At 37.3% G+C, this 15,342-nt stretch overlaps 1 protein-coding gene across 1 annotated transcript in view; it reads right to left on the bottom strand.

Annotated features, from left to right (window-relative positions):
* Positions 1-2,457: 2,457 nt before the first annotated feature.
* Positions 2,458-15,342, bottom strand: part of LOC139724508 (presenilin-1-like) — a 41,994-nt gene continuing 29,109 nt past the window's right edge. Inside the window, exons 5-11 of the mRNA XM_071635642.1 lie at positions 14,122-14,189; positions 12,669-12,889; positions 11,382-11,480; positions 9,749-9,859; positions 8,420-8,593; positions 6,465-6,577; positions 2,458-5,880 (exon numbers count right to left, since the gene is read on the bottom strand). Of these exons, the coding sequence (XP_071491743.1) occupies positions 5,725-5,880; positions 6,465-6,577; positions 8,420-8,593; positions 9,749-9,859; positions 11,382-11,480; positions 12,669-12,889; positions 14,122-14,189 (942 nt within the window). The 3' untranslated portion in view covers positions 2,458-5,724. The remainder of the gene's footprint in view (positions 5,881-6,464; positions 6,578-8,419; positions 8,594-9,748; positions 9,860-11,381; positions 11,481-12,668; positions 12,890-14,121; positions 14,190-15,342) is intronic.

A 15,342-nucleotide genomic window follows, 5' to 3' on the forward strand; every position in this document is an offset into this window, starting at 1 on the left:
AACAATACCCCATCTCCCACAACACGATGTCGGGGGCACACACAGGGCGCACAACACGAAATTTCACACAAGGATTACCGCTCGATGTCCTTCTATTTAGAAGTCAATCGATTTTCGCTATTAATGCCATTGGCGCAAGATTTAGGCAACACCTCCATTCTTGTAAGACAAGAAGACGGGCGTATTCCGCATCCGGGGAATCGAACAGAAGAGTGATATATCTGAGCTTATTCTATGCTTCATAAAACTATCAGTTGTCGAACAAATGGAAGACGTCATTAGTTATATGACCCCGTAGGACTCAGTGCAGCATGAAATCCGGAAAAAAATATATGCATACAGTAAGAAAAAATCCATAGCTCCTTGGTGACCTTAAAAATTGAAGAAAAATATTTAAAGAATATTTTGATTAAAAATAATAAAATAAACTAGGATAATTGAGTGAAAACTGATAAGTGTGTGGCTAAGTGCATCTATACTACATCTGAGTAACTATAGAAGTAATTTGAGAGAAACACTGAAAATGAAATGAATTAAATAAAACACTAAGTTAGTAAACCTTGATTAAAAATTGGCAGGTAAGCTACAGGAATTCAAATGCTACACACTGCAACTAAGTTCACAAAGTCTAATATATCTGATATGTTATTGCGGTATAAACACAATTTTTCATGACACCACGTACTCGTGAAGGAATTTTATGTTGATTCTTATTTCTATCATTGGATAGATAAGATTTAGATGAGAGAGTTTGACCAGGGGGGTGTTTCATCAGAGTTCGTCGGAGGTTTTCACCGACAAATTTGCTATCAGCCAATCAGACACAAGGATTTCAGTAGCTTTTAACAGTTGTCAGTGCAAATCACCCACAAAAAGTTTCATGAAACGGTCCCCAGATTGGCCATAAAATGGACTGAGTTCAGTCGTGAAAACTATCTTGCACCTTTGCATAAGAGCTGAACTGCATGCAGTAATGAAGCACTGAGTACGAATTTTTCTTCCCTTTTCTGGATAAGAGGAATACACATTATAGACAAACTTTTAGGTGGTCTGATCAGTCAACCACAGCATATCTTCTCTTAAAAAGTAGTGCCGTGGCCTGAGCTAGGCCATCTGGCCACTGCTCGCTGAGCCTTATGTATATATACATGTATAAATGTACATACACAAAAGATGAAAGAATAGATTGTATTAAAATGCATTAGTTATTTAATGAAAACAAAGGGAAAACTGATCAGAAACGAATGATAAGAAGTGAAAACTTTGAACAAAGAAAATGTAAACCCATTTTCTTTGCTCACAGTTTTCACTACACCCCCCCACACACAAACACACACACACACACACACATATATATATATGTATATGTATATATATATATATATATATATATATATATATATATATATATATATATATATATATATATATATATATTATGTTAGTTCCAGTACACAAAAGGCCATCTACTTTTAATGTGAGTGAAATCCTAAAGGTGCATAATTTGAATTTGGCACAACCATTACACACTGTTCGATGCTTTAATAAGCATGCACTACAATCTGTCTATCTTTGGTATTTTCAACGTAATATGTGAGGATTAGTGAATCACATGATGTATGATGGCTGTAGAAGGCGCGCTCTGAGTGGCTCCATCCTGTTACTTTCTGGCAATGTTTTAGCTACAAAATTCAATCACACACACACAGTAAAACCCAACCTCAGATCCACCTGCCACTCGGTAATACACATACACCACACTTCCTAAAACACACACACACAGTAAGTTGTCCACATGTTGGCGTGATAATATCATCAAAAATAAAACTGTTGGTGAATATACAGCATGAACTTGGTTTCAGTTTTGTTTTTTGATATATTATATATATATATATATATATATATATATATATATAATATATATATATATATATATTGCATTTGTGTGTGTGTGTGTATGTAGACAGAGAGAGAGATAGCCAGCTAGACTGCATATCATGCACATTAATAAAAAGAAGCACTGACACAAACAAAGTATGTAATGATATGTTTTTCCAATTTTTTAATACAAGTCTACTTGATTGACTTATCATTTTGCAAGTCAAAGCCACTTTAAGATTTGTTTACCTAGTAGTTGCATTATTCTACAATGTTGCACAGGCCCAAGAAAATATATTCAGTTCTGTATCTTGAAAGTAAGCACTGTGGGACACACAATCATACCACATTGCTAAACACACTTTATAAGCGAATATTTTAGGAACCCATTATCCCTGTACTGAATAACGCTGGTATTTTCGCGTACAGATATTTTTTGCGAATGAGGAGGTCATGGACATTTTCGCGAGATGTTTTTTTCGCAAATTGACACAGAGGCCTTTATAAGCGAACTCTTACCTTAGCGCATGGTGACATTTTCGCGTGTTGTTAAATTCGCAGTCCAAGTGTGATTCGCGAAAAGAACAGCTTATACAGTATGTTGCACTCCTAACAATATCCAAAGATATGGACTTCTAATAATGAACATAGATAATTGTGGATATGCATGTGCGTGTGTGTGTGTGTGTGTGTGTGTATGTATGTATATGTATATGTATATCTTTTTTCCCTCTCTTCATCTTGTTCCAGAGACTGTAGGATGCTACATTACTAGAAAAGTGGAAATTTTCGGGGTGTTGAAATTTTCTCGCACATTTCGCGCAACCAGAATCTAGCGCGAAAATAAAAGCTTATGAATATTTTTGCTTGCCATGCTCCAGTAATTGATGTCTTGATTCCGTGAAATTAAAAAGCAAAGCTCTTCTTACCCAACTGAGCGCGAAAAATTAGTCGCGCGAAAATATCCACTTTTACAGTATATGCATAATTATGCTGAACGTGGTGCTCAAAGCAATATAACAGCAAACTTCAAAAACAGCCCTGTATTTCATTTCAAAACTTGAATTGAATATCTCAATTTTGAATGTCTCGCAGGTAATTGTGTACTATTTATCTTATTACTAGAGCAAACATTCAGATGTTATATAATTTCAAGTACTTTCATCACAGAATATATTTTCTTGGGCACAGAATACATACATACATTATTCTGTCTGTATATTTGGCCTACCACAGAGTATAAAAACCTCATAAAGCGTCATTCTAAATACATTAATACCTACTGTACATAGAGAGCCAAAAACTGCTCTTCATACCTGCAAAATCACGACACACAGTCTAGAATATTAATGGACATGGCTGTGTGAGGTTTGTCTGAAATCAATAAGTTAGACCGACATTGATTTGCTCAGCTGTTAGTCAAACAAATAAACATATCACATAAGAGGGGGAAAATGCATATTCAAACTGTTTGAAACACAAAACAAAACCATTTCAAGAAAATTAAACAAGATATATCTTTACAACAACGAAAAAGTAATTCTTAAAACTATAAAACACAAGAATCATTCAAACAATTATCACAACTTTTGCATACTGCAGTCGTCACGTTGCAGGAGCCTGCAGACAGAGGGAATGCATAATCAAAACTAAATGACTAAATAGAGGAGAAATTAATTCCATTAATATCACCTGACCACATGCTATCAAATCAGCAGCAGCACTCATCAACATAGTCACAGGTAAAAATTTCTTGGATGGCGCATGTTGAAAAACATAAAATTCAAATGAACTAAACTGAAACTGAAATAATACATGATTCCGGCTGAAAATGTCACATTAATCTATGTGATAAATGAGTCCTTGGATTTAGTGTACATGACCAGCATTTGAAGGTAACACAAAACCAGGATCAACCATGAGGCCAGCATTACAAAACTGCTTCATCAGATTGAAAGAATATATGTACCAGTACATGTAGGTTCAATCTCTTTCATGTATGCATTGTTTGTATGTATGTATGTTTGTATGTATGTACAAATTGCACAGTTAGTTTTAAGCCAATACCAGCAACTGAAAACACAAGGAAGATCTTGCTAGAGTTTGTTTTTCCCTCTCTAACGTCAAGATGACTTTTGCATCTTTTACGAAGCAAAACCAGTGTTCCAGAGTTTTATCTGAACTTGATTGATTGTACATAAGGCACTGTATTCTACTTTTCTTTAATATTTACTGAAGTTTGGGGATACAAATGTTTTGGAATAGGAGAGGTAATGTCAACTTTACGCAAATGCTCATACTCTCTAACCAACCTCAATATCTACAGTGCTATGTTAAATGAAGAGCAGTGACATGATCATAATTGCTGTGACTTGGAATAGATTATGTGCAGGTATAGATCCCTATTAAAGCATTCTAAAGTAATCTAAAACTAATATGTGAGTGCTGCAGAAGTCTGACAAACTGTTCACACAGAGCATCAAGGTACAGTCTGTTTCTTTTTTAAGGACCATCTATATTTCTACATCTTTTTACGGAATCAATAGTCACAGAGACCTCATCATATAGTGTACACTACTAATACCGGTTTACCACCAGTTTTATGATTAACATGCATTAGGAGTTCAGTGCAACTGCAGTGCGCATAGTGGGAAATGCCTCTAATACAAAAAACAAACAAACAAACAAACAAACCCACAAACAGAGGCAGAATGACTGCTACCAGGGCAACACGTACAACATTTGAACTTAGGAAGATGTCAACTCGGCAATAATTTAGCCTACAGTGTGCACATTAGATGAAATTGTGGCATATTATTACCAAGATGCAGGAATTAATAATACATATATAACTTTTTTTTTTCCACACCATGTATTCCTCTAAATCCAACTAAGTGCAAACTTGGAATCTATATTTGTCCACATCAATATGCCACTCTAGGTGTAGTAATAAATCTTTTTACTGGCAAGCAGGCGAGCTTTGAGTCTGTGGGACGTGAATAACCAGCTGATTGCTTCAGCTCAATCCTAACAGCTTCAACATAGCATGCCAAAGTGATCTACTTTTTATCTTTTTTTTTTTCACTTAAAGTCTTAGGATGAAATATCATGTAACATCTCATGGCTTCCACATTTAGTCTGCTCTGAATAGAACAAAAAGTGATCCATTATTGTTTTGTTTGAAATGAATGTCATGATTTCAAACTCCTTTTTCTTTTTTACTCTGCCTAAAAAAATACAGACAGGGCATCTACAACTGTGTGTTTCTTTAAAACCGTCACTTACAGACAGTGAAAATCTGATCCAATTTGCAAATATACAAACTCTCCTCAGTTGTGCAATATGTGTGCACTGGGCAATCCAGTGAGGTTTTTCTTACATTGCCAATGTCTCTGTTCACCACTGTTATGAGCTGGAAAACGTGTTGGTATTACTCTGACTGGAATGCGCTCACTGATCACGCTACAAAGTGCATTGACACCAGGGTGCATCCTCACAACAATGCATCTTGCTTGTGTGTTTGTGGTGATTTTCCCACTGTCCATCAGTTGGGCCTTGATGTTAAAAGTCTTGCTTCAAATTTCTCCATTAATACAATTTTAAACAAGCAACACAGCACAGGCGTGAAAGAATGATAAATGTGAAACAATTTTGATAGCTAGGAAAGGATAGAAATAAAGCTACAAAGAGTGGCTGCGGCAAAGCAACAGAGAAAAGTAATATAGGAATTCGTCTGCGTAAATCACAAAGAGCTGTGAAGTGGCTGTTCAGCAGGTTTGCAACTCATCAATTGTTCCAAGAGTGTCACTGTCCATTTCCAGCGATTTGCTGGTGGTTTGCCCAACATCATATGTAGACCTGCTTGCTGGCGAGCTCGTCGGTGAAGGGGAACACGAGGTTTGACGAGCAGAAGTAGAAGACAAGACCAAAGGCGATGGAGATGGGCAGAGCAGGCAGGGCCTTCTTAAATATAGCTAGGAGGATGAGCGTCAGGCAGAGACCCTATGATTGACAGAAGGATAGAAAGACACAGAACAAAATGTCAAAGCATCAACTCTTTCCTCTCTATTCACAGCAGGGGAAGTGCTTCTGAGGCCTGCAGTGATTTTCATACAACCCCTACATTTGATTTCCTAAGACAGCCATAATTAAAGGGATATTTCCAGGGGAAATTTACTCACATTTCTCAAAAAGTAACAACCGACAAGTGAATTGCTGAAAGTGAAGAACGAGTCATACACAAAACACATGAAGTGTTAAAAAAAGACCTCCATTCCCATTTTGCAACTTTCATTGAAAAGTCATATTGCTTAAATAATCACAACAACTCTGTTATGGACACTATTTTCTCTTCTTTATTATTTTAAGGAAATTTGTGAAGATTTGCAATATATTTACTCAATAAAATCAGCTTAAACAAAGAGGAGAGTTTCTCTTTAATCAAACAACTCAAGATATCAATTCACATGTGTAATGACTGCAGGGTTTTTCAATAATCTTTGGAGAAAACACTGACACACTAAGCTCTCAGACAGGCAGCATGGTTTTCCCTAATATACACTGATCCTTACAAATCATGAACTTACGATGAGAATAGCAACAAAACAGGCCACTGTGGTTGTCCAGTCTCCAGACGCTGATGCCTTGCCCACCAAGACACTATAGAAGATGAAATCTCCCAGACCCAGCTTTACACCACCTGGGGAGGACGGGAAGAGAACAAAAGCACATACATACTGATATAGATAGCAAGAACTTTACTCTTCATACACAAATCACAAATGAGTGAGCATATGAGCTCACCCTATGTGAACAAGCATAACTAAGTGAGTATCCCGTTTGTCTTTCAAATTTTGGTATTTGTGCCCTTCGTGGCCATCTCTGGCAGAGCTTGTGATTAGGAAGAATCTCTTGATTTAGTCCTGTGCTGGAAGGTTGGATTTTGTCCATCAAAGCCAAATGTTTTTTATGTCATTTTCTGGTGGCAAATACACCATTGTTTCCTCATATATAGCTGATCACTTTTGCTACACATAAATATGTACAGTTGAACCTCTCGTATCCGGACAAGTCGGGACCGGGGCTCATCCGGATAAGGGATTTGGCCGGATACGGGAGACTCAATGCTTTATACAGTCATATGTACATAATATACATACACATGTACAGTAGCCCATTGTAGTACCACATGTAGTAATGTGTATACTGCAACCTTTTCATTGTTACACTCAGTAACAGACCCCAAAATAGAGGTTCATGTTTGCAAGAATGAAATCATTTTCTTTTATAAATTCTTGGGATTATTTATCTAAATAACATTAAGAAATGTATCAAGTATATGTAATTCATGTGTGTTTCTGTAGGAGTTCTCAAGGAGTTGGGAATCCCCCTTTCCTCCCGTAATTATAAAAAAAAAAATCATGGCGAGATTGCGTCCGTATAATAGAGAGATCCGGATAAAGGGAGGCCGGATAAGAGAGGTTCAACTGTACTTTAAAAGTCAATACATTATCCCTGAAACCACATTTACAGCTGTGTCCAGTGGCACTTTACTTATTCTCCAAAGATGGAATACATTTCTCATGGGCAAACCCTACACTGAAGCTGACATTTTCTTCTTTTGATTAATTACAGTCATTTATCATGCTTTATTATCTATTTATGCTTTCACTTTTAGACCTTACGTTACCTGGTAACCACTGCATGAAACTATAGTAACTCTACAATCACTGGTAACTCCACAATCAATGGTAACTATTATAGCAACACTATTCCACAGCCAATCAATGCCAAGAACTCACTGATGGTTTTCACTGACTGCAAAGTTACCATTAATTAAAGAGTTACCTTGGGGACCGTTGCATAAAACTTACCGTTGGATTTCAATGGTAACTACCATCAAAATTAGGCGTCACAGCCAATCAGCATCAAGGATTGTAAAATTTACCGCTGATTTGAAGACTTACCACTAGAAAGGAGCGGTAAGTCCAGCGGTAAGGGTTTTATGCAACAGGGCCTTGGTTTCATGCAATGGGGCCCTAATGTTGGTTTCAACAGACAGTAACTTGATTCCTTCATTCATTCAAATGGAACAATGAGCTGGGTTAATACTATACACTGACTGCCACTAGTCACCTTGGCGATCTAAAGAGAAGCTGTATCACTCTCACTGTTTCTAAGTGAATGAGTGAATGTGTGTTCTGTGTGTGTGCATGAGTGTGTGCATGTGTGTGTGTCGAACCAGCCACTAAACTAGGTTTGTACCCTGCTCTTTGCAAGAAGTGAAATGTGATCTTTTTTGTTTTTTAATAATGTGTGTGAGTAGTGGCTCTCTTTCACACACATGTCTCTCTAGTTTGTGTTTCTGCTGGCAGACGGGGCGTGTAGATTTCCTCTCACAAGGAGGATGAGAACCCACAACATTGGCTCAACTGGACTCAGAAAACCTTGAACTGGAGCCACTTCTTTAAAAACAAGGCAGCCAGGCAACCACCTGAGCCAGTTCGCTGCCCTGGATGGTAACAGAATTGTGTTGACTCACGCTCAGCGTCTTCCTCCTCCTCTGGCGGTGGCGGCCGGTTGTTATGCGCGTTGTTTTGCCTCAGCGCCCTCACTGCCGCTCTCCTGTCCTCCGAATTCGTGGAACCGCTCCTCTCCAGGTCCCGCTCTCTTCGTGCCTGAAACTCGTTATCGAATCCACCGTTGTCTTCGTCAGCTACTCATTGGCAGGAGGAACAGAAGGTATTGGAGATAAATGATTGACGGCAATTACGGTTATTCATTATACTTCACCACTTTTCACAAGTCAAGAATTAGATTGAGCAAACTAGCCTGCCCCATGCACAGGTCTACATCCAATTTTTATTCCAAGTCGACCAAAACACATGTCTAGGTTCTTATCAAATACCCCTAATCTATCAACAATGTCAAAAGAAATTACCATATCTCTTATTTGACAAATAGTAGGAAGTTAATCATCCATATCACTCACTTTACAAACAGAAACATACTTGAATTGATGTCAGGATATTGCAGGTGTCATGTATAAATCAAAGCTACAGTCACTTTGATGCAGATTTAGCCTAAACAGTGGCATCTCAAAAAGTACACTGCCATATCACATACAGAAAGGATTGCTTGTGACTTCCTTTCATACCTATATTTCAAATTTTGGGGAGTATTTTTCTTGCATGTCTGGACACTCTGTTACAGTGGAATGTGACACTCACATTAAAGTGGCCTAATGTAGGTTAAAATCTGTGTCAGAAATGATCTATATCGAAATGACCACTGACAAAGACAGTACAGTGAGTACTTCTATTAAATTCTGTTCTGTTACCGTGGAATCTCAGCAGCCTTGCCATTTACTGTATAATAAGCCCTGTACTGTAAAGCAAGATATTTTTGCAGCATGAAATTTTCACAAACTTGAGCAAACAGGCTTTTTTGCAGGGCAAAGTTTTCAGGAATTGCCAATGACATTCAATACCTATAGTGTAGACAAGAACTTTCACATGCATTTCAATTTTGCAAATCTTGGCTCTCGCAAAATTTGCAAAATAAAAATGCACACAAACATTTCTGGTTTTACAGTACTCCACAGTGTTTTCATTTTTTTCAAAATTTTGCATGTCCTGACATATGAGGATATTAAAAACAGACCTAAATATTTCTGACGGCAAAACAAGTGCAATGCGTATCTTCAAGGTGTGAAATTGTGAACATGGCTTCTCGACTGGGAATAATATGTAGTTTTCATTCCATCACACTGATTCTTAGGGTTTCAAACTACTCACTGAACGAGTAAAACTTGAAATACAAAAATATCATGCTAATGAAATGTATGGGGTATAGATTATTTGATACTCACTGGTTGCATTTGTCTGGGTAGAAACAGCATCTTGTGGTCTCTGCTGCTGACTATTTGACTTTGGTGTATTTGAATCTGTATCTGCCATTCCAACTAACCATACCATTGTTGCTGCATGGAAAAAGAAGACCACCATATTAACATGGTTACAGTCAGTGGCTACTTGCATGCAACTTGATAGGTCCTCAAAGCTACAGTTCTCAACATACGTCTGATCATAGTAGCTTATGTCACAAATCCTATCACAGAAAAAAGTTGGAACTGCGCTTACAACAGAAGGGCAGTTCCACACCTAAAAGTCTAACAGGAAAGCATCTCAAATTTTGTTTAGATATAAAACAAAGAAATACAAATATTTTTACTGGCCGATATTTTTGTAGGCATCCCTTGACAAGTATTGGTCAACCTCAAGACTTATTCGTGGGATTACACAATGCAGAATCTATTGGAATACTCCATCAATTATTCAAAATCAGTTACAGACATTTTGTCTCGCCTCTCTTTCTAAAACAGACAAAACAAAGAAACAAAAAACAAAGTTTCCCAACACCACCTACAAATGCATTTCAAATTTCTTCTTGAATACTTAGAAAGCTTCAAGAAAATGAAATGAAGGCATACAAGCACAGTAAATTATTTGTCTATTTACATCTCTTGGTCCAATCTGTTATGCAAGTTGATCAGAACTTTTGCAAACATCAAGGAAATGGCAATATCCAGTTATGCAAGACATTTTGCTTGAGTTGGTCCATCTGGAGACTATGACCTACCAGACTGTGACTGCTTTGTTTCTTTTTCTCTCAGAGTTTCAATCATAAACAAAAGATGCAGGCAAAGGTACACAAAACTAATAGCTCATTATCCATAGAAGTTTCATTTTGACTACATTTGGTGTTAGAACATGACCAACAGAGCAAAGCTGGTATTTGTTTGAACATTGCTGTCACAACAACAATGCAACAGTGTTGGAATAAGAAAATTTTCTTTTTCAAAATGTGCCATGTTGCACATTTTAAAGTACCATGCACATTATTGCAATATCCGATGATGAAACAGAAATCAGTAGAAACTTGCCCTATACCATCCCCCTGACCCCCAAGATATATATACAATTACCTGTCATTTAATAAATATCTCCAGGATCAATATTCAGTAGACACTGAACAGAAATGATATCCTGCAAAGACAAGCATTACAGTCCAATCTATCTATCTATCTATCTATCTATCTATCTATCTATCTATCTATCTATCTATCTATCTATCTATCTATCCATCCATCTACTGGTATCCAAATGTACCCCCTTTGTCTTTTCCCCCTCACAGGAAAAGATAAGAGCAGAATATACAGAATATACATATGATGATGATGATGATCCACAGCATTTGTATAGCGCCATATATCTGTTGTAGAAACATTCAAAGGTGCAGACTCCACGAGAATTAGCAATTGAATGCCTGGTGAAAAATGTGAGTTTTCATCTATTCATCAATTCATTCATCAATCTATCAAGCAATCTATCTATCTATTCACCTTTCTGTCTATCTATCTATCTATCTATCTATCTATCTATCCATCTATCTATCCATCTTCTGGTATCCAAATGGTACCCCCTTTGTCTTTTCCAACTCACAGGAATAGATAAGAGCAGGGAAGATCTGTTCGTCTCTCTCCTGAGCTGTCTCCACTAGCAACCTGAGAGGACCCTTGGGGCACAGCACAGCAAACAGGTCTGAAAATGAAAATAGAAACTTATGAAAATACTTTGCATTCAAAACACAGCAGTCATTGACAAAGTTGTGCGATATTAAAATCCTCAAGGTGCAATTTTGCAAAGTATGTACGAGCCATATTCAATAATTATTGGGGAAAAAAAAAGGTGCACAAGATAAAGATTCAAGGTGAAGAATCATTTCAACTCCTGGCATTGTGGTATTTCAGCTGACTCTTTAATGCTCTGGATCAAATAGTACATTTTATTTTCACAGCTCACAGAAGACTAAATTGATATCTGCATAAGTAGATGCACAGTGTATAAATAACCAGCCAACCAGAAAATGAAGGGGAAAAAAACCCCTACAAACACAAAGAAAATATAAAGCCCGGTGCTGCAATAAAAAAAACAACAAAAACAAATTCCAAAGTGGGCGTAAGGTGAGAAGTGAAGCCTGTTAATGGAAAAAAAAAATTAGATTCTCAACTCGAGAGCATGTGCTGCCTACAAAGGGACCTCGATATACTTTCATTCAACTTTCATGCTATGTTTCAGCTTGCCACATCAATCTTGCAGTTGTAATTTGGAGCTCATTATGGAGGACTTGTTATTCTTAACAGGGATTTAGAAGTCAATTAAACATAGAGAGAGGTGAGCAGGGGCCTCCGACAGGAACTACATCCACCCACGCAAGTATTCTCAGGTTAGATGACACAGCTTTCAAAAATGATCTGATTCACACACTGTGGACCAATACAATAATTTTTTTTTTTCTTGTTTATGTGTGTGTGTGTATGTGTGGCGAGAAGTAGAGTGGATGTGAAGTACCGTATACGCCATATATTTATAAAGTTTAATTTTTTGTCAATTGGGACTTCGCGACAATTTCATGAGTGGTTAAATTCACGAACCAGAAGTACCGTAATGAACGAGAAAATGTATGCGTGCGCAATCGCATTATGGTCCGGATCAGAGTTGATGTTTTCGGGTGTTCTTAGATTTGTAAATACCATCCAGCTTTGATTTTAACCAAATTTGCGAAAATGAAAACCTCGCAAAATATACAGCATATACAGGACTTCTTTCCAACGGAAGCATATAAACCGGTTTCTCCTCTATCCTTCTGTTCTCCCTCCAATCCCTAAATTCTGACACCTCTGCCCCTTCCCCTCCCCCTCCCCCCAACTCTCCAGCCAAGCAACTCACCATAGACAGCAATGGCCGCCAGAATGGTCCAGAGGGTCCACTCGGGGAGATACTTGATGAAGATGAGGGCCATGAGGGCCGAGATGACGATGAGGTAGGCCTGTTGGAGGTGCAGCGGTCCCTTCCAGTGAATGCTGACCATCCCCACCATGCCAAAGTTCCAGATGATGACCGCTATGGTGAAGTAGTCCATGGGAATGTTGTAGGTCACCAGCAACTCTCTGCGGGGGAGGTAGTGGGGAAGGAAGCAGCATGAGCATGTTAACAGCCAGAGCAATCACTAGAACTAAATATCAAAACCTATGGATCAATGGGTGGATAAAATGATACTGTAAAGGAAGATATTTTCATGTCATGAAATTTTTGCGAACTGGAGCCAACTGTCTTTTTCGTGGTATTCAATTTTTGCAAATTGCCACTGGCATTCTATGCATATAGTGTAGACAAGAACTTTTGGCTCTCGCAAAATTAAAATGCATGCTAACATTTCTGGTTTTACAGTAGATCAACGGATAACTGGATGGACGGATACTGAAATATCGTCTATCGATAACTACTGTAAAAGCTGTTATTTCCGTGTACAGATATTGTAGTGAATGAGGAGTTCAAAGATATTTTCGCGATTTGATATCGAGGCTTAGTGCAAGTGCTCTAATGCATGTCCGTTTACGAGATTTTTGTATGTTGTTCAATTGGCAGCCCAACAGTGATTCACAAAAATTAAACCCTCATGAAGATAACAGCTCTTATAGCATAATACAGATGGCATACAGACAAGCAGACAGATAGACAGAAGCAAACATATCTCTATTGCTCCGCTGATGAAATATGACAAGTGTGAATTTTGATTTTAGTTAACACACTTTACATTTCGTATACTTCATGTGAAATACAGCCATATCAACTAACAGAATCAAACTGACATCTTGTAGCATAACGCCACTTACAGATCTGACAAGGGCACTACTTATGTAATGATATGCAAATTACTGCAAGCTCAAAATTAATCATCAAAAGGTAATAATAACTGCAGAGCCCTCTTGGATGATGTTATCTGCACTGAAAAGGTTACCCTAGATGGCTGTGTACAAACACATATCTACTCTAGCCAAATTGTTGGTTTTTGATAGTTTTCTTTTTTTAAGGATTTTCTCACTTGGAAAAGGGGGAAAGAGAAGAACTGCAGCTTACCAAGGTTTTATCACAATAATGTTTACATATTTTCTGGGTTTTAGATTAATAAAAAAACAACTTGTTGCTGCTGAAAAAAAATAACAGAAACTAACATTACACCTGGTAATTGCTGTGCCTATTGGTCATCAATGATATAAAGAAATGGAAAGCGTTCCATATCACTGCATGACATGGACATGGCGAAGAGTGTATAATATACCATGTGAACATCGCAGAAACTAGAAATCTACAGAAATATAGAAGCTGCAATGGTACTCACTGTAAATAGAAGAATGTGAAGAAGAACAGTAGCATAAGTGATGACAAGACTAACCAACCGTGGATAACCTGAATTGGACAAGAGAAAAAAACAAAAACATAAACAAAGACAGGAAGACATTACAGTTTCACTCGGTCATGTCAACTTGAATGTGCAACTTATTGATTTGATGCAATATGCTCTGTGCATATATATATTGTGATTTGTTTATGGATCTGTTTCAAAGTACAGAATGACATCAGTGGCACCATGAATATATCTTTTATGTGATACATCACTCAATGAAAGTCAGCTAGTACAAAATACATTCTACATTCTAGCCTTGATTTGTATTCGCAAGTTGAGCTGAATAGCTACTGACATGTCAAATATAAAAGACTATCCAAAATATCAAATGCAAATATCAAATGTTGAGTATATTTTGACATGATTCTGCATCTATCAAGGTGTAGAAATACACCCTTCTCATCCCTTCCCTCCTCCCTACAAAAAAAAGAAGAAGAAGAAAGATACTGCAATAACAATCATAGTTTTTTTTTAAATGTTGGCGAAAGGATTTGCATTTGAAACTAGGAAGTGTTAGAGTCATCTTCACACATGCAGGTCCGAGCTTACCCTGTAGTAATTTGGACATGTTGCATTTCTTTCCAACAGTATGTGATAGATATATCCAAAAAGTGGCAGAGACAGATATAAAAGGGTAATTCCATGAAGTTGGGGCAGTGTCCATGTAGCATCATGATATTTAAAAAATACATTTCAGCATAACTCAATATTAATTATGCTATACATTTATTGTTTGTAGGCTTTACATTTGCATTGAGGCCACACATTTTCCAGGAAATTTTGTGCCATTCAGACTCAATTTTGATGAAGTTATTAAACAATATGTAACAGTGTCCTGTAGCATGGTGACGTGTCCATGTAGCAACGTGATATTCTAAAATTTGGTCCTAAGAGACAAATTATGGCAATTAGCTTGACCAAAATTTGATGCAATATGCATTTACAAGATATGAATGAGACAGCTAAATATCTCAAATTTCCTGTACACAGTTTTAATTTTAAAAGAAATTAAAAAATGTATCACGATGCTATGCGGTGTCCTTTTTTGTTAAATTTGGTGGACACCGCGTAGCATGGTGACACATTGTGTAATTTTCTTGTAAAAGTAAAACTGTGGAAAGGGGAGTTAAGATATTTAGCTATCTGACTAATCTA

The sequence above is a fragment of the Diadema antillarum genome, unplaced genomic scaffold (assembly GCF_040938485.1).
Source record: "Diadema antillarum isolate AM-2024a unplaced genomic scaffold, OU_Dant_1.0 scf00000217, whole genome shotgun sequence".
Lineage (NCBI taxonomy): Eukaryota > Metazoa > Echinodermata > Echinoidea > Diadematoida > Diadematidae > Diadema > Diadema antillarum.